Below are 17991 nucleotides of genomic sequence, written 5' to 3'. Positions count from 1 at the left end.
TATCAGATTTAATATAAAATTTAGATTTGATTGTAACTCAATTTAATAAAATTAAATTTAAGAAAAAAATATTTTATTACTCAATACGAAAATCTATATTATTAAAAGAATGAGATATGATAAATAAATTATAAAATAAATGAAATTAGAATCTAGATTTTTAAAATTGATTCAATCATGCACCACAAAAAGATTCCCATAAAAAATAAAATAAAATAAAAATCCGTAAAAAGGACCACATTGATTACAAGTTGTGCACCAAAAGCAACAACACGAATAAACAAAAAAATAAAAATAAAATAAAAAAAGAAGAAGAAGAAGAAAGAAATGATGTAGGTATGTATGTATTAGTGATATTAAAGTCGTACAATCTTTGATTTCCTTTGCTTTATTGTAAAGCAATAAGATTTGGAGTTCCAATGCCATTGCTATTCCAACACTAAAACAAATCAAAGAGATAAGAATAAATTTCTCTCTTAAAATTTATGGTTTAACATCAAATGGAATTGTTAGTGAGTGCAAATTAGAAAACAATTTTATTTTTATTTTTATATAATAATATATATTTTTTATAAACATGTGTTTTTTTTATAAAAGAAATTATTTTAGCTTTTCATTTTATATTTTGTCTCTTTTAATTCTTAAATTTATATTTTTATTAAATTATTAAAAAATAGATGGAAAAGTTAACCTACATAACATACATGTGAATGACATGTTAGTACTTAATTAATTTTAAAATTTTAAAAATATTATAGAATATTTTTATACTTTTTCAAATAATTTATGATTTTTAAAAATATTTTTTTGAATTTTTAAAATTTTAATAAATTAATAAAATGTTTGTGTATCATCCACGTAAAAATCTATGTGTATGTCACGTTAGTAAAATTAAAAAACATTGACTCTTCCCTCTATTTTGAAGTGATTGGACAAAAAATATAAATTCAAAAACTAAAAATAATTTTACAATTAGGGACCAAATAAATTATTATATCTAATTTTAATTTATACTCTTAATGTTTTTTTTTAATTTTCTAATTGAATAATTGTAATTAAAAAACTCATTCAATACTTTTATTTATAGTTTTATACCAACATAAATGATTAGAAAACCAATTTTTATAAGATTAGGTGGCTTCTTTGATAATTTTAGAAGAAGACAATTCATTAGAAATAAAATTTTTAAATAATTTTATTAATTTTAAAAAAAATAGATTAAGGACTACTTTTCACTTAATTTAATCAAACATTATTTTACCTTCTAGATTATATTATCCTTTAAATAAAAAATAAATCATAATAATTTAAATTAATTACTTTTATTATTAGTTCAGATTTTATCTAATATTTAAAATTTCAAATGAATTCACAATTTAATTTTTCAAATTCTCAAACCATTTAATAATTATTTCTTAAAACTTTATTTTTTATTTAAAACAAAAATAAAATTTCTAAAATTTGAAACCAATCCCTTCCTAGATATGGGGTAAGTTGTCCCCTAGCTAGGATTAGTTTTCTTTTTTCTCTTAATCTATTCTTAGCTTAACGACTTTTAATTTAATTATTGTTTTTTTTGTCATTTTCCTCTTTTTTTAATGTTTAGTTTTAACTAAAAATACAATTATAATTTTTAAATATACATAACAGGTATTGGTCACTATAATTTTGGAATTTTGAATTCCCTAAATTCTTGGACTTAATGTAGTTTAAACATAATTAATTATTTTAACAAAATAGTAGTTAATAATTAAATATTCACAATTGGCCAGTTATAGTTATTTGACATTAAAATATATTTTAAAAGCATATAAAAATTATGTGAATTTTTTTTTCATGATTGTTTTGCTTTTGCCCCATTCTCCATGTTCTTGGACTTTAAAATTTTAATTCCTTTGTTTTTAAATTTAAAAATTTTAGTCTATTTACTAATTTAAAAAATAAAATTTAGCTGACAACATTATTAAAAAGTTTTCATTTATTTGAATATGTGAGGTTCTAATAATTAAAGATTTGATTTAAAATTAATTCACTTAACAAAAGGGAATTAACAATTTTATAAAATGAATTTATCTGAAAGAGGACTAAAATTAAAATTTTTAGAGATTACAGGGACTGTTGGAAAAATTAGACCTCTCATGATTTATTTACGATAAATATCCTTTAAAACAAAATGAAAGCAGTTAAATTAACCAAAAATCCAGATTATCCAGAGCGGTTGGAAATTGTCCTATCCAGTTAATTCCGTTAATCACCAAGGGTACATACGTAATTTAATAATTCCTATTCATGGTCGCAAAGCCATTCCCCATAAAACTCCATTGCAAAGAGTTACCAGAGAAAAAGAAAGAAAAATCAAATAAGAAGAAAGGAAAGCTCTCTCTCTCTCTGTCTTTCAATTTCAAGCTTTCATTTCCAAAAATTGAGCGTCTTTGTTGACTCCTCATTTCCAAAAATAAAAAAAATAAAATCCTCGTGTTCTTTAATTTGTCAATTTATTAGTAGAAAATTTGCCCCCCCCCCTCTCTATATATTTGTAAATAGTGTAGCTCAAGATCAAACAGTTCCTTTTGATTCTTTGATTTTTTTTTCTTCTATTTCTGTTTGTTTATACATATGGTGGTATAAATATACGGGTAGAAATTTCGTTGGATTCCTCAATTGGGTCTCCTTTTAACAAATTCATTGGCTTTCAATTGTAGGGGGAAAAAAGGGGTGGGAGTTTAGGGGTAAATCAAAATTAATTTTATCGTTGGAGAAATTGTGAGAAAAAATTGTTGTTTCTTTGAAGGAAAATTCTGGGTTTTTGACATAAAATCAAAATATAAAAACCATTTCTTTTTGGGATCAATCTTTGGGGTTGTTCGTAAGCCATGGCGGTTTCAACAATAGCTCTTTACGCTAGTCCACCGAGAAGCACACCAAGCACCGTCTGTTCCACGCCTCACCAGATCAGCATGAATTCTCACGCTTCTTACGATCTCGATTTGAATTCGAGATCTTCATCAACTTCCTCGACAACGGCTTCCGCTTCTTCCCAGAGACCTATTGTGGGTGGCCTGTCATGCCTCTTCTCCTCGCCTACGGTAAAATCGAGCTTCTCTAGCGGTGGGGCAGAGGATTTAGGGTCCCATAGGGGAGACGATTTGAAGGAACTAAGCAGTTCATTTTGTTACTCATCGAGTAAATTCGGGGGGTCCTCTTTGAAAACCAACCAGAGCCCAATATCGGTGTTTCAAGGCCCTGTTTCGTGTAGTAGCAGCAGCCCTCCTATGAGAATTCTTCGCGAAAAAGGTGGGGATGCGAACTTTCAGGGCTCATTTCGTGTTGGGACAAATCGATTGTTCAATGGATTCATTAGGGGTGCATTGGGATCTTGTGTTCATTATGATTCCCCGAGTTCTGAGGTGCAAACTGGTAGTTGTGTTGATGAATTACCCTTCACTATGGAGGATAATTTCATGGAGGAAGTGGATTCAGATCCATATGCTAAGGAATTGCTTTTAGGCGCTCAAATGAGGCACAAAATATTTTCCGAAGATATTGTAGTCAAAGCATTTTATGAAGCCGAGAAGGCCCATAGAGGACAGGTAACAAAAAGAGAAATCAATGCTAAGTTTTAAGCTTTCTTATCTATCATTGTTTTAAGTGTAATATGAAGTCCTTTGTCTGTAGATGCGTGCGAGCGGTGATCCTTATTTGCAGCATTGTGTAGAAACAGCTGTGTTGTTGGCATCCATTGGTGCTAACTCCACGGTGGTTGCAGCAGGGCTTTTACATGACACCCTTGACGATGCATTCTTGAGCTATGACTATATCTTTAGGACATTCGGTGCCGGGGTTGCTGATCTAGTTGAAGGGGTAAGAGACATTAATTTCTTTTGTATCTTGTTTTAATAGTTGATTTTGTTACTAACCCGAATCGTTTTTACTATTAGGATTGACTTGTATTAATTTGGAAATTTTGGTATATTGAATTAGCAATCTAATGGTGCAAGCATGAAAGACTACTTGCTAAGCCATATTTAGTTAATTTGTCATATTATAGGACTCGAACATGCATATGATTATAAATAGCTGTAGCTTTATTATGGTTGCTACATATAAATGATTGTGGATGAGGTTATACTGACCAAATACAAGGTGGTTTGATAGTCTTTGCAGCATGTGTTGTTTTTATTCATAATCTTGGTAATTCAATTAATGTATCAGTTTGCAGTTTTAGTTTGAACTTCGCTTTCCGGTTTATAGCATTATAGGCAGAGCTAGCATATTCATTCATGCCACTTGGTTGGTTTTAAATTCCTTTATTGCATTATAGCAATCAATGTTCCTTTGAATGAAGTTGTGAGATTTTAATATTCTAAATATGTTATAATTATGCCATCCATGTAGGTCTCTAAACTTAGCCATCTGAGTAAGCTAGCACGAGAAAATAATACGGCAAGCAAAACTGTTGAAGCAGATCGCCTTCACACCATGTTCCTTGCCATGGCAGATGCACGGGCTGTTCTTATTAAATTGGCAGATCGGTTGCATAACATGTTAACACTAGATGCTTTGCCTCTGCCCAAGCAACAGAGGTTTGCTAAGGAGACTTTGGAAATATTTACACCTTTGGCCAATCGGTTAGGAATCTCTAGTTGGAAGGAGCAATTGGAGAATCTATGTTTCAAGCATCTCAATCCGGAGCAGCACAGTGAACTCTCATCTAGGCTTGTGGATTCCTTTGATGAGGCAATGATCACTTCTGCTATAGAGAAACTCGAGAGAGCTCTCAAGGATAAAAATATTTCTTATCATGTTCTCTCTGGACGACATAAAAGCTTATATAGCATCTATTCGAAGATGTTGAAGTACGTTATCTCTCTCTCTCTCTCTATATATATAAATATATATCTCATACACACATAAGCACCCATGGCAGGCAGAGGAACATGGAGAGATTCTTTCACATGCACCTTGACTCCTATTCATGACTTACATTGAGAGACATTCACACAGCATTTGCACAAGTGTACGCACACACATGCTGTTGTCTACATGTCCACCTAGTTTAAAAATGTCATATTTTTTTCAGAAGACTAGGAATGGCTTTCAGGATTTTTTTCCTAGAATTTGGCTACAGTTGATTAAGCGAAGTGTGAAGGAGTAGGCCATTGTTGACACTAGATATTATATTGTCTTTTGCAGGAAAAAGTTGGCAATGGATGAAATCCATGATATTCATGGACTACGAGTCATTGTTGAAAATGAGGAAGACTGTTATGAGGCTTTGAGAGTAGTTCACCAGTTATGGTCTGAAGTGCCCGGAAAGCTGAAGGACTATATAAGTCGCCCTAAATTTAATGGGTATGTTATGGCATAACATGTTTGGTATCGTTCTTAGATGGAATCTTAAAAAATGCTGAACTTCCTTCTGACTTCATTCTAATCTGCAGGTATCAGTCCTTGCACACGGTGGTGACGAGTGAAGGTACAGTTCCACTTGAAGTTCAAATTCGAACAAAGGAGATGCATCTGCAAGCTGAGTTTGGCTTTGCAGCTCACTGGAGATACAAGGAGGGTGACTGTAAGTACTCTTCATTTGTACTTCAGATGGTTGAGTGGGCTCGATGGGTTGTGACTTGGCACTGTGAAACAATGAGCAAGGACCAATCATCAATATGCTACACTGATTCTGTCAAGCCACCCTGCACCTTCCCTACTCATTCGGATGATTGCCCGTTCTCTTATAAGCCTCACTGCAGCCAGGATGGACCTGTCTATGTTATCATGATTGAAAATGATAAGGTATGTTTCTTAAACAGCACTTCATTGCTTTTTCAGGTTGAGCCTGTAGTCATGCTTTGGGATTGGAAATTTGGTCTGAATATTTATGGGTCTATGAATGTTGCAGATGTCGGTGCAAGAGTTTCCGGCAAACTCAACAATGATGGATTTGCTGGAAAGAGCTGGGCGGGGTAACTCGAGATGGTCTCCGTATGGTTTTCCAGTGAAGGAAGAATTGAGGCCAAGGCTGAACCATGAGCCGGTAAGCGATGCTACATGCGGGCTGAAGATGGGTGATGTGGTGGAGCTAACACCAGCCATTCCAGACAAGTCTTTGACAGAGTACAGGGAAGAGATACAGCGCATGTATAACCGAGGTCTCTGTGTTTCCAGTACTGGACCTCCTGCTAGTAACATGGTTGCTTCAAGAAGTTGACGCCTCTTCAATTCTTTCTTTTATGCTAAACCCAAAAAGGGGCAAAAAAGAAGCAACAGTTTCTCCTTGTCTATAAATGAAAAAATATTTGTACAGGACAAAGCTATATGGTTCTGTTACTAAGAAACATTGACTAACTGGATTCAACAATGAATTAAACTATTTGATTTCTTAGTAGTTACCTTATTTGGTCAGGCTTTCTATTTTAATTTGTTCTCAGATGATGTTATTAAACCTTTTAATAAAAACCAAAGTCCGACAAAAGGCAACAGCATGTAAAAGAATTGGATGTTTTGTGTCTGGTTTTGGAGTTCTCCAAGTTTCTAAACAGTGCCCTAATGCCAAGTCCCATTCAATTTATAAGCATATTGGGAAACAGTGTTCAAATTGCCAAAGAGTTAACTGACTGAACTAGGAGTGAACAACATTTAACATTTTAACACTAACAGGAGAAGCAGAAACTTGATTCTATTACAACGATTCATTACATCCAATCATGAGAAAAATCAACCCTTCATTCTCATGAATATGATAAAATCTTCAAGCATATATATTACCCTACCTAAATGGATTATTGAAACATCTTACAAAAGCAGAAACCTCACTTAGAGCGCTTAGTGAGAGGGAACGATACTCTTTGAGACGTTGGGTGCGGTGCATCGGTCTTATGCTCTTGCGAGGAATTAGGTTCAACACTTTCTTCATCCTCTTCCATCTCTTCCATCGCCTGTGCCGGTTGCTTCTTAGGGATAGCCAGTTGGTAGTTTGTACTTATCAATGTATCCTGCTCAGGAGGAAGGGGAATCCCAGGCCCTGGTATTGCCTTTGGCAATGGAACTTTATTCCTATTTCTTGCCAATTCCAAAAGCACCTAACACCAACAAATATAATATAATATAATCAATTTCACAAAAATCTTTAACTCATATATTGCATTCATTCAAGAAAGCACAAGATTTATGATATTTCAGCACAAAATTGATCTAAAAGCCATAGAATTTAAACAATTTGGTTAAATGTAAGTAGTAAAAAGGTAACATTTTTAAGCAAAAGTATCTACCTCTCTGGGTGGGGGTTGCGAGAAGCTGAAATTGACTTTAGATTGAATAGCAAGTTTGACATCATCGCAATCGATGGTTTGCTTGCCGGCATGTTCAGAGTACACCTGCGCATCCGTCAACACATCCACGACATAGCGATACCAAAGCTCGAGAAATTGATGGATAACGCGAGGTTCATAGTCCTCCACGCCCATTGATTTAAGCAGTGACTTGACAATCTTAGCATCCCTCGGCAGATCCTCTTCGCCTTCTGCCATTGTCTATAGCTTGGCCCTTTAATCCCATATCAGAAAGTTAAATCTTAATTTCTCAGCTTTCGAACAAATAAAATTAACGAAAAAAAGTTCGAAATTCAAAAAAAGAAAAAGAAACCCTAAGTGGAGAAACGATATGTGAAATTACCTTTGCTAAGAGATTGATTATAGGCAGGGATTTCAGTAGTTCCCGGAGAGGAGAGAGAGAGGAAGAGAGAAACGAAAACCTTAAAGAACTTCGAAATCTGACTGGGTTTGGGTACAAGATGCGGTGGCGACGACTTATTCGGGTCGGGTCTTATGGATAGTAATTAGCAGAATTTATCATTACTTTTTCTTAGGATATTTTAAAAAATTTATATAAACTTACAAATTGCTTAAAGTTACGGATTAAATCCTTCCGACATGTGAGTTTGAAACCGTTAAAATGAGTTATTCTCTTATTTAATTTAAAATAAATTTACCTTAAATTTTATTAGATCATGTATGTAAATTTTATTCAATTTTTTTACCACTCAATTATATAAAGATTTTAAAAAGATTTCTCCTGTCTTCTTTTTTATTTGTGTTTGGTACCTAAGCGTATTTAAATTTAGAAATCATAAATTAATTTGAAATTTTTTTAGGTCCTTGATAAATACTATTGAAATATGTTGACGTGATATCAATAACTAATAACATGATAACACGTGATAGTTTAACATTTTGATATATAATAAAAAATTTAAAAATATTTAAAATTTATAAAAAAAAAGTTTGTCATGTTTCAAAATATGAAATTGTCATATGTTACCATACTATTAGCCATCGGTGCCACATCAACATATTTTAACAGTGTTAGTTATGTACTTAAAAAAATATTAAATTAATTCATAATTTTCAAATTTAGATATTAATTAGATCTAAAAAAGGCTTAAGCATAAAAGAGATACAGATTGTCAATACTATAGTAAATATTAATCCTTAAAACTATATTTGATAATTTATTAAAAAAGTTTAATTAATTGAAATTTAAAATTTTGATAGTTTATTTTTTTATAACAAATTCTGAAAACCATTTAATTGATTTTTTAATAAAAAAAACCATTGAAAGTGGTAAGTAAATTAATGAATACTTATATATTAATAATAGATTCATAATATCGATAACATTATATTATTCTATAAATTAAAAAATAATTTAAGTTAATTTAAATTAGTTTTTTTGTTTTTTATGAAAATTGTGTTTCATTAAAAAACTATTTTTTATGAAAAAGGTCAAAAAAAAAAAAACAACCAAGTGAACCAATAAATGAAAAGAAAAAAACAGAAGGAAAGAAAAAGAGTGTACCAAAAGTTCATTGATGTTGACTTGCAAGATATTCTTTCAATTGCAACGGTGTGAAATAATTTATAAAATTAAAAAAATTAGATATAATCAATTTGTTTGGGCAATGTTGAAATTTGCTTATGTTTATGGGATACTGCTTAAAGAGTAATCTAACTCATTTATAAAGTTGTGATTTCACTCTTATATTATATTATTCTCTCTTTAAAACATTGCCCCTAACCATTTATGCACATAAAAGCAATGCTTAATTAAATAAATAAAGTGTTACATCTCTCATATTCAGTTATAATCAATATCTATATCTAATTTCTTTAAAATAGATACTTAAAAAAGTATATTTTCAGTAATAGTTTTCTAATCATCAAGATCAAATTTTTTATTTAGAAAAATTTCGACTACATCAAAAGATTGAATTGAATTAGTTTTACTTAATTATTGCAGGTAAAATCTCTAAAGTCTTCAAAAATAAACAAATAAGAGTACAAATATATTTAATCAAAACATACCAATCAAATAAAACAAATTATAATATATTGTCAACTTTTCCTTAAATTGTAATTGGAGTTGTAGTCGATAATTATAACTCACACTCAAAATCCTTCCCTCTAACTTTTTCAACATCTTAGCAATATATCAAGCAAAAACAATAGACTCAACACTCTTCTTTAATCCATGGATTTAATTGTGAATTCCTGAAATGATTAAGGTGTCAAAATACCCTTAATAGAAAAGAAGTTGTGAAAACAAGCTTCATGTTCAACAACAACAACAAAAAAAAAACTATCTTCTTTAGTAAAGAAAAAATCCATGAGCAGGCAAATCAACAACTAAATCAGCTACTTAACTCTTGCCCCTGTATTAACTGACCAAGATCAAAGGGAAAGAAAGATACAACCTTGTGAAGAAGCGTAGTGACCTTTTATAACAACATTCCTCTGATTGTTTGAGTGCAGCATGGGTAAGTTCAAGCTCGAATGCTTTAATGTCCTGACTCTCAGACCAGATACGTCCCACATATTTTGGTCAAACTGAGCAGCAAGATCATCAGTCAACAACAAATTGATCATCACCAATCCCTTGATGATGAAGAAAGTCACTATTGGCACTTAAATTGAATATGAAATAATTATCTTGAACAAATGCTTGTATATTAGATTAAATTAGAAGTTGTCATATATCACTATCTGATTGGTTTATCAATTTATTTTAGCAGACAATGTAGTCAACCACGAATTTGTTAATGGAGAAGTTTAATTGATTATTTTAATTAAAGTCAAAGACTCAACTGGGTGCGAATTTAATACAGAAATTTAATTGGTTTTTTTTCTTTTACATTTTTCAAGGGTTTTTTTGATATATAAACTATTTTTAAATATAAAAAACAATTAAATCAAAGGATTATGATTAATAGACTAAGTTGATCTTTACCCATATATTATCATTGGTGTACGTCGCCATGGGATAAACTTAAATGCAATATTGATGGTGCTATTTTTGCTCACAGCATCACTATGGGTTGGGCAGCGATTGTGAGGAACGACAGAGGTGACTTTGTTCATTGTATCTCAGGTTCTATGAAGAGTAATTTGGATACTTTCATGGCCGAAATCCTTGCAGCTCCTGAAGCCTTTTCTTGGCCTAGGTCGTTGCATGTAGATGATATTGTTTAGAAATTGATAGTCGATGCATTTGGTATGTTTTTTGCCATGGTAGTTTAGATATTTTAGATTGGAGGTTGTTGATCGAAGATTTCTTCATATTAGTTCCTGTTTTTAATCTTTTTCCATCAGTTGAATTCACAGGTAAACTAATAATACAGTTCATCTTTTAACACGAGCGGCTTTATTTTATGCAAATTACTCTAAATTTATTATTTATCTTTTTTTTTATAGGTTTGATTGTTCTTTATTTTGGATGAAAATTAAGAAGTTAAATTTGAGTGTCTGTTGGCTTGGGTATTTTAATGAAATTTACTTCTCTTAGAAGGATAAGTTCTATTTTCTATAAATTTTATTTTAACGGTTGATTATACATATTCTTTTTGACATAATGTTTAGAACTATTCATAGTCCCTCATCAACCTATAAATAGTAAGATAATATATTTTAGTCTACTAAAACTCATCTCCTCTGCTAAAATATTTATGCCAATTAAACTAAGATAAAAAAATTACAAAAATAAATAAATCGTTCGACAATAATAAATCAGTACACAGCCATTGTCTTGTACAATCTATCAATCCGGTCACATTGCTATTCTCCGCAAGCAAATTAAATATATAAAAACAATTAATTTTAATTTTTCAACATTTTTTCAATTTACAAAAAAATCCCTTAAATTTTAGTAAATAATTTAAATTAAGTTTTATATTTTTATTGCTTCAAATAAGTTATGACTCTTAGTATTTAATGAGTATAAAATAAAATTTCTCTATTAATTTTACCACTTTTAACTAATTATTTGAAAGAAAATTAAACATTTAAGTCGATAAATTGTATTTATAACATAAATAAATAGAAACTGATGTTTTATTTTGATATCATTATAATAAATATATATATTTCTGTATTAACATAATTATTATAAATTGTTTGTTTCAATAGTATTTTTTTTAAAATTTCACAAAGATATTTTTTAGATAAATTTTACAAATATATTAAACAACAATCATGTGTCTTTTTTTTTCTCATTTTATGATTTTATGTTAATTATAGTAGACGTAGTATTATTTTTGAGTTCTTTTAACAAATAAAAAAATAGAGTTGTTCATGATCAGGCTAGATTTAAATCAGATTCTAATAAAATTTTAGGCCTGATTGATAGGTTCAGGTTCAACTCGCTCGTATTATATTTTTAAAATTTTTATTTAAAAATTTTAAAAAATATAATACGCCAACAACACCAAAAACATTAAATAAATGTTTTTTAATAAATTAAAAATAAATTAAAAAAATTAGTTATAGTAGCGAACACTAAGATAGGAGCAACTTAAACAAATGTCTCTAAAATAATAATAAAATTAACCATAAAGTAAGAGTTACATAAAATTCAAATAATAATAACAAGATAAAAACACGTAATAGTGTTAATAACAGCAAAACAGTAAAAAATAACAGTAAAACAATGAAAAAATAATAGACAAATAAAAATAAAAAATTAAATTTAAGCTAAGTAGGGTCTGAGTTAAGATAAAAAAAACTGTAACTAATGCCTAACTTATTTTCTAAATGTTCCCTATTATTTTACCTAATTCCATTTTTCGAAAAGCTCTAACTCTAATCTTAACTCAACTGATGATAATATTATTATCCATGCAAAAAGAAATGTAAATTGAATGGCATTAAAACGTGTTTATTCCTTATTTATATTTATAATGGGTTAACATTAACTAATTATGTAATCTAATTATAAACCAAAATAAAAAATAAAAACCTCTTTCTCTTTCGCTCAGTCATTTCTCGTGCGCTCGATCAGTCTCTCTTCTCCAGTCGCCGGTTGCCTTCCGTTTTAACGCCGATAACGTGGCCGCTGATGTAAATAGTTATCAAAATGTCCTCACATGAACAAGCTGTAGCCTCCTTAATCTCACAACTAGCGCTTTCTTTCGATGGCGCCGTTTTAGGTGCTGCCCTAGCCTATGCCGCCCTGCGCACAATCTTCCGGTTCAAGGCAACCTCCACTGCCCTACGAAAAATTCGTGGTGCACCGTACTTGCGTGTTGCCGACCTCCGTTCCCTCCTTGAAGAGGATAGGTCGGATTCCCCCGAAGAGCCTATCGTCGTGATTCGCGGCGCCGTCGAGGCTAGATCGGCTACCGATTTACGGAGCTTGAAGAGCCTTAAGAGTAACGTTCTCGTCTCTCAAGAGTCTGGTGATAAAGCTGTTATCATCCAAAGAACACAAACTGTAAGGACTTAAACAATAAAGAACTGTTTTCTTTTTTTAATATAATCTAATTGTTGAAGTTCTAATTTTTTGTTATTATTATTTTTCAAAATTAAGTATATTTATCATGAATGGAGGGGATTGTTTGGATGGACTTCTGATTTACGTGCTATTATTGGGAGATCTTGGAATAAAAAAGAGTCAACTTCTATGAGAACAGTAAGTTAAAAGTTTCCATTTTCCCTTAATTCTGAATTGATTGCTTTAATGCTTAATTGTTTTTGTCGTATTATGCTTTCAATTAGAACTTCTTTTTGGAGTGTTTATTATGTTCATTAGAATTTTGTTCTGTTTTCGATTTTAATGTACCGCAGGTTCCTTTCATTTTGGTTGAAGGTGGTCAATGGCCACAATCTGATTTTGTCATTGTGAACATGAATGGCTCCAAGCATCCCCTGCCTCTTACTACAGTTTATCATCAATTGCATCCTATAAATGCTTCACCTTATACATTCCTTCAGGCTTTGTTCGGTCATGAATACCCTGTGAGTTAAGAAAATTTGAGATTTTATCACTACCTTTGAAGCTAAAATTTGAAGATTTCCTTTGCTTATTGATTGTAGTGTTGCATCATTTGTTAAGCTCATCTGTATGAGAAATAATAATTTTACCTGTTTTTAAGGTTGGTCTGCTTGATGAAGAGAAAATTCTTCCTGTGGGAAAGGATATCAGTGCTGTTGGCATTTGCGGTTTTAGTAATGGAGTGCCTGAAGTTAAGGCATGCAAGGAGCTTCCCTATTTCCTGTAAGTGGTCTAGAGACGAAGTTCATTTTAACTTTTTATTTTTCACTTTTAGGACTTGGAAATTTCATGCTTGCATGCTCATAATCTGAAATAGGAGAGCGTAGCTTAGTCTCAAAATTATTGCTTTTCCATTAGGACTTTCCTGATACTTTTAAGTGCTAGTAATTTACTTTCCTATTTTTCTTAAACCTTCATGTTGCATTTTGTTATTTACTTGGCAAGAATAAAAAGAAAAAGGAGTAGAAAATGGCCATAGCCCAGATTAACCTTAAATGTGATTGTCTTTCTTGAATTGGTCGTCTTACAAACCTCTTTGCGCTTGCAACTGCAGTACTGACATGACAAAAGATCAGATGCTGTTGGATCTTGCCTTCAAGACAAAAATACTGTTCTGGAGTGGTGTCGTCCTTGGTTCACTTTCTATTGGTATTCTTGGCTATGCTTTTGTAAGGTATTTTGTTTTAGTCTAATGATCCCTTTTTCCCCACTTCCTCATAATGCTGAAAGGCTCATTTGGTTTATTCCTATAAAAATATGCAGACCGTCCAAAAAAAAAACAGAGCAGTTATGCACATTTGCCTTGTTCACTTTGTTAAAGATAAACATAATGTCTTTTAATGAATTGCCTTCAGGAACTGGAATAAATGGAAAGAAAGGAGGCTAAGACGGTTTCAGCAAGCAGCCAATGCTGCCACTGATGACTCCACCTTGCAGATGGATTTGGATGAAGAGTTAAGTGATGTTCCAGATGGAGAGTTGTGTGTGATTTGCTTGATGAGGAGAAGACGATCTGCATTTATTCCATGTGGACACCTGGTTTGTTGCCAACATTGTGCTGTATCGGTCGAACGGGAATTGGTGCCAAAGTGCCCTGTTTGCCGCATGGTGATCCGAAGTTCAGTGCGAATATACGCATCTTAATTAGCAAGAACATGGTTACTGTATTGAATTTTTGTAATCATTGAACAAGATATTGACACCAGGATGTCATGAAAAAGCTTTAGGTACAGTTTATACCATTCCCTATGATACTAATTAACTATAGCATTGCTAATTGGCTTCCATAACATTGAAAGGGCTGGAGTTGGCTTAGCTCCATAGCGGGGTTATAGTGATATGAATGGAATTAAGTCAAACTGGAGATTCTTGTCTATAATCCTTTTTTCAGGGTAAGACTTCTAACACTGTTTGAATTTTAGTTTCGTTCTATGATGTATATGCCTAGGGAAGAACTGAAGCAAAATGTAAAATTCCGTATTCCTATAAATGATTTTAGAGCTCTGAGATTGGTGCTAAGTTCTTCAACAAAACAATATGATGATATGTTAGTCATCGGTTTACGGTTCGGATGAAAAATATGGCAATATGTTTAGTTATTGGTTTACTATTTTGATGGAAGTTTATGATGATATAATGCTACCTCAATTCTTTAACTGGTATCATTAGCTTTGCTTGAGGGAGCATTTCATATGTTTGTGATTGAGCTGTGAAATTCAAATAGTGAATTGCTTCTTAGTTTGCACACAAGTTGAATTTGATTAAGATTATACCAATTGTCAAAACTGACTGCAAGCCATCCTTCACACATAGTTTTATACTTTTTAAGAATTTACATAGAGATTATGGAGAAAAATGAAAAAGCAAAAACAAAAGCAAAACAAAGCAATATCGAGAACTGTTTTTTTTTTTTTTTAACTTTCCTCTACCTTGACATCTAGCTTCCACAATGAACAAAATGATACAGGCTGCCCTTTCCACCACAACCCAATACAACCCTCTTTTTCTTCAACTATCATCTCCCAGTTACTGTCATACTTCCTCAGCAATGCTCGAGCCCCGTCAATGGCGTCCTCTCCAAACACTTCTGCCCTAAACCCCACGCCTTGCATCCTCTCGTACCATTTCTCTTTCCCTTCGTTCATCTCTCCTTGGTTTGTTAATGCCTTTGCTGCTTCTCCTTCCATTACTCTTCTTTCTTCGCTCTCTCGTCCTTTAAATGCTGAGCTTGTTGAGTCCAAAAACTTCCATAGGTACTCTACTCTCCGTGAGAATCCGGTTGCGAAATCTCCGCAGCTGCTGCAGCTGCAATCCATGTTGTTCTCGCTTAGAATCACCCCTTTTGGTTCTAAACTTCGTAGTACTTTCAAGAACTCGGTTCTTTGATCAGGCCTATTGTGGTTAAGATGATGAAGTCTGAACTGTGCGCAAACTATCAAGGTCTCTCCATGTGAGTTGTTGATAGTTTGTGCATTCAGGTGTTGTATTGGGTGGTTCTCGAGTCTATTTATCTGCAAATTGATGTTCATGGACTTGGCGAAACCGGGAAGTCGGGAATAGAAATCGTGGCCGGGTGGACCAATAGAAAAAGGGGTGTCCGTGATTTGATTATTTTCAGCTGTGGCCGCCACAACGGTGATGCGAACCACAGGTGGGGGACCTCCGGAACGGCGAGACAGCGCCTCAAGGAGCGTAGGCCATTGAACACCATGAGATACACCGATGTCCAGGATATGTAGATTACGGGTCTTATCAGGCTCTTGAGCAAGAATTTGGAGTATGGAAGCGTTGGCTATGGTATTAGGGAATGCAAACCAAGGACTAACCTCATAGAACTTGAGTAAAGATCGTTGAAAGAACTTCGGCTCAGTGGAAGCGAAAGTAACAGGCGCAGTCGAGGCAGAGGATGACGATAAGTGGTGCGTCAAGGCCCGTAGGCCATGATCCGCAAGCCGGTGGTTGGCATCTCCGGTCGATGAGGCAAGCTCGTTGAGAACATACAATAGATGCTGAGCACGAGTGAGGTTACCGGTGGTTATCGCTGATGCACAAGGGTTCAATAACTGTTCAGCCCATCTTCCTTCCTTGTTATTACCGTTATTCCCTGAAGACTTGTTTTTCTTATTTCCAGCTGACCTCTTATTGCCCATAACCTCTTCAACCCCCGCTTTACCGTCTTCGTTTTCATCGTTCTTACCATTCGAGCTCTTCTTCGACATCCTCGGAACGATGCTATCAGTGGGTCTCCTTCGCTTGGACGAACTCAATGGCACGGGAGGATTAACAATGGCAGAATCGGACTGTACGAGACCGGCATCGACATTACTCACAGCAGCTGCAATGGCAGGACTATTAATAGAAGCTACAGCAGCACCTATGGTAATAAGATCTTGACCGAAATCATGATTGGGATCCCACCATTGACAGCCATTGATGTCGCCTGGGCTGTACGGATCATCCAAGAAAGATGGAAGTAATGATGCAGAATCCTCAAGCCAATCCAAGATATGATCTTGGGATGGATTTGGTTCTGCTGATTCCTCAAGTGTCATATATGAATCCTTAGCTTGAAGAAAAACTCAGTTTAGACAAGGGTTGAAGAGATATGGAGTTTGTTTGATGATCATTGACCAAATGAAAGAGAAACGATGGTTATACTTTTGTCTTTCATTCATGACATCGTTAAAAACATAAATAAAAAAATAATTAGTGGGGGCAGTGATGCAGGTTTGGAAGTGGACGGTAAAGGGCATATTGAAGTGTCTGGTGTGCTGTTTTATTTGGAAGATGCGATGCTTTGTTTGGGTTTAATGTAATTAATTAAGGTTTTTTATTTGTTTAATTAAGGGTGTAAGAAATGTTGGGAGCTTTGTCTATGTCTTGCTTTTCATTTTCTATTGGATCAATGTCACCATTTGTTGATATCAACAAGTGAAATGACAGATTGAGAGACGGCAAACTCTGTTTCTGCTTTTTATTAAAATTATTAAATTATTTGATTCCGCTTTTACTTTTTATATTAAGTTTGATAATTTTTTTTCTGATTAAATTATAAAATAAAAACCTAAAGGTTATATAATTTATTAAGATTTATTATATTTTCTACATTTAAAATTTAATCTCTATATTTTTATTTTTAAAAATTTAATTCCTTTATTTTTTAATTTAAAATTTAAAATTTATTTATTAACGCTGTTAAAGTTCTTTTATTAAATGTGCTGACATGACATTTTTAAATTAGAAAGATATCCACTTAGTATTCGAGTAAAAAAAATAACATTGTAATTAATATTTTAATTAAAATAAAATATTTAAATTAACTAATGACATTTTAAAAATTAAGGTGTCAAATTATATCAAAATTAAAGTATAAAAATTTAATTTGAAGTTTGAATGAAATATAGATATTGAAATTTAACTATTATTATATAATTTTAAAAAAATAAAGAGATTAAAGCTAAAATTTGTTAAAAAAAAGGGAACGACAGCTTTCATCAAAATATTCCATCTATTAAAGTAATTTAAGTTATTTTACATTTAATTTTTAAAGTAATTACGGAGGCAAAGTTAAACCTAAAAAATGCTTTGGTGACTGAACTTTTTTTTTGAATAATTTAATTTTAGTTATTTTTGGGTACTCAACAATATTATCTTGATTGGATTGATTGGGTA

At 32.5% G+C, this 17991-nt stretch overlaps 4 protein-coding genes across 4 annotated transcripts; 2 read left to right on the top strand and 2 right to left on the bottom strand.

Annotated features, from left to right (window-relative positions):
• The first annotated feature begins 2340 nt into the window (after window positions 1–2340).
• LOC107897430 (probable GTP diphosphokinase RSH2, chloroplastic) lies at window positions 2341–6389 on the top strand. Its single transcript, XM_016822880.2, has 6 exons — window positions 2341–3590; window positions 3676–3861; window positions 4396–4856; window positions 5194–5352; window positions 5442–5793; window positions 5900–6389. The coding sequence occupies exons 1-6, from the start codon at window positions 2874–2876 to the stop codon at window positions 6206–6208; spliced, it is 2184 nt and encodes a 727-aa protein (XP_016678369.1). The 5' UTR covers window positions 2341–2873; the 3' UTR covers window positions 6209–6389.
• A 270-nt stretch (window positions 6390–6659) lies between these two features.
• On the bottom strand, window positions 6660–7880 carry LOC107897431 (transcription initiation factor TFIID subunit 9). Its single transcript, XM_016822881.2, has 3 exons — window positions 7672–7880; window positions 7269–7542; window positions 6660–7079 (listed from the first exon to the last, which is right to left on the bottom strand). The coding sequence occupies exons 2-3, from the start codon at window positions 7524–7526 to the stop codon at window positions 6810–6812; spliced, it is 528 nt and encodes a 175-aa protein (XP_016678370.1). The 5' UTR covers window positions 7527–7542; window positions 7672–7880; the 3' UTR covers window positions 6660–6809.
• Window positions 7881–12248: 4368 nt separating this feature from the next.
• Window positions 12249–14678, top strand: LOC107897433 (E3 ubiquitin-protein ligase SPL2). Its single transcript, XM_016822884.2, has 6 exons — window positions 12249–12759; window positions 12856–12957; window positions 13113–13283; window positions 13421–13542; window positions 13874–13993; window positions 14175–14678. Exons 1-6 carry the CDS (start codon window positions 12403–12405, stop codon window positions 14461–14463), a joined length of 1161 nt encoding a protein of 386 aa, XP_016678373.1. The 5' UTR covers window positions 12249–12402; the 3' UTR covers window positions 14464–14678.
• A 427-nt stretch (window positions 14679–15105) lies between these two features.
• LOC107897432 (protein NODULATION SIGNALING PATHWAY 1) lies at window positions 15106–16957 on the bottom strand. The gene has a single exon (XM_016822882.2). The coding sequence runs from the start codon at window positions 16869–16871 to the stop codon at window positions 15234–15236; it is 1638 nt and encodes a 545-aa protein (XP_016678371.1). The 5' UTR covers window positions 16872–16957; the 3' UTR covers window positions 15106–15233.
• Between the last annotated feature and the right edge of the window lie 1034 nt (window positions 16958–17991).

This window comes from Gossypium hirsutum, chromosome A10, assembly GCF_007990345.1.
Source record: "Gossypium hirsutum isolate 1008001.06 chromosome A10, Gossypium_hirsutum_v2.1, whole genome shotgun sequence".
In the NCBI taxonomy this organism is placed as follows: Eukaryota; Viridiplantae; Streptophyta; class Magnoliopsida; order Malvales; family Malvaceae; genus Gossypium; species Gossypium hirsutum.
Note: the sequence above shows the minus strand (reverse complement) of the source record. Positions and strands in the feature narration are given on the sequence as shown.

Coding starts and splice junctions, on each gene's coding strand:
- LOC107897433 (XM_016822884.2), top strand. CDS start 12,403: ATGTCCTCACATGAACAAGCTGTAGCCTCCTTAATCTCACAACTAGCG. Junction 12,760..12,855: donor TCATCCAAAGAACACAAACT/GTAAGGACTTAA, acceptor TTCAAAATTAAG/TATATTTATCATGAATGGAG. Junction 13,543..13,873: donor AAGGAGCTTCCCTATTTCCT/GTAAGTGGTCTA, acceptor TTGCAACTGCAG/TACTGACATGACAAAAGATC.
- LOC107897432 (XM_016822882.2), bottom strand. CDS start 16,871: ATGACACTTGAGGAATCAGCAGAACCAAATCCATCCCAAGATCATATC.
- LOC107897430 (XM_016822880.2), top strand. CDS start 2,874: ATGGCGGTTTCAACAATAGCTCTTTACGCTAGTCCACCGAGAAGCACA. Junction 4,857..5,193: donor ATCTATTCGAAGATGTTGAA/GTACGTTATCTC, acceptor TGTCTTTTGCAG/GAAAAAGTTGGCAATGGATG. Junction 5,794..5,899: donor TCATGATTGAAAATGATAAG/GTATGTTTCTTA, acceptor TGAATGTTGCAG/ATGTCGGTGCAAGAGTTTCC.
- LOC107897431 (XM_016822881.2), bottom strand. CDS start 7,526: ATGGCAGAAGGCGAAGAGGATCTGCCGAGGGATGCTAAGATTGTCAAG. Junction 7,080..7,268: donor CGCAACCCCCACCCAGAGAG/GTAGATACTTTT, acceptor TGTTGGTGTTAG/GTGCTTTTGGAATTGGCAAG.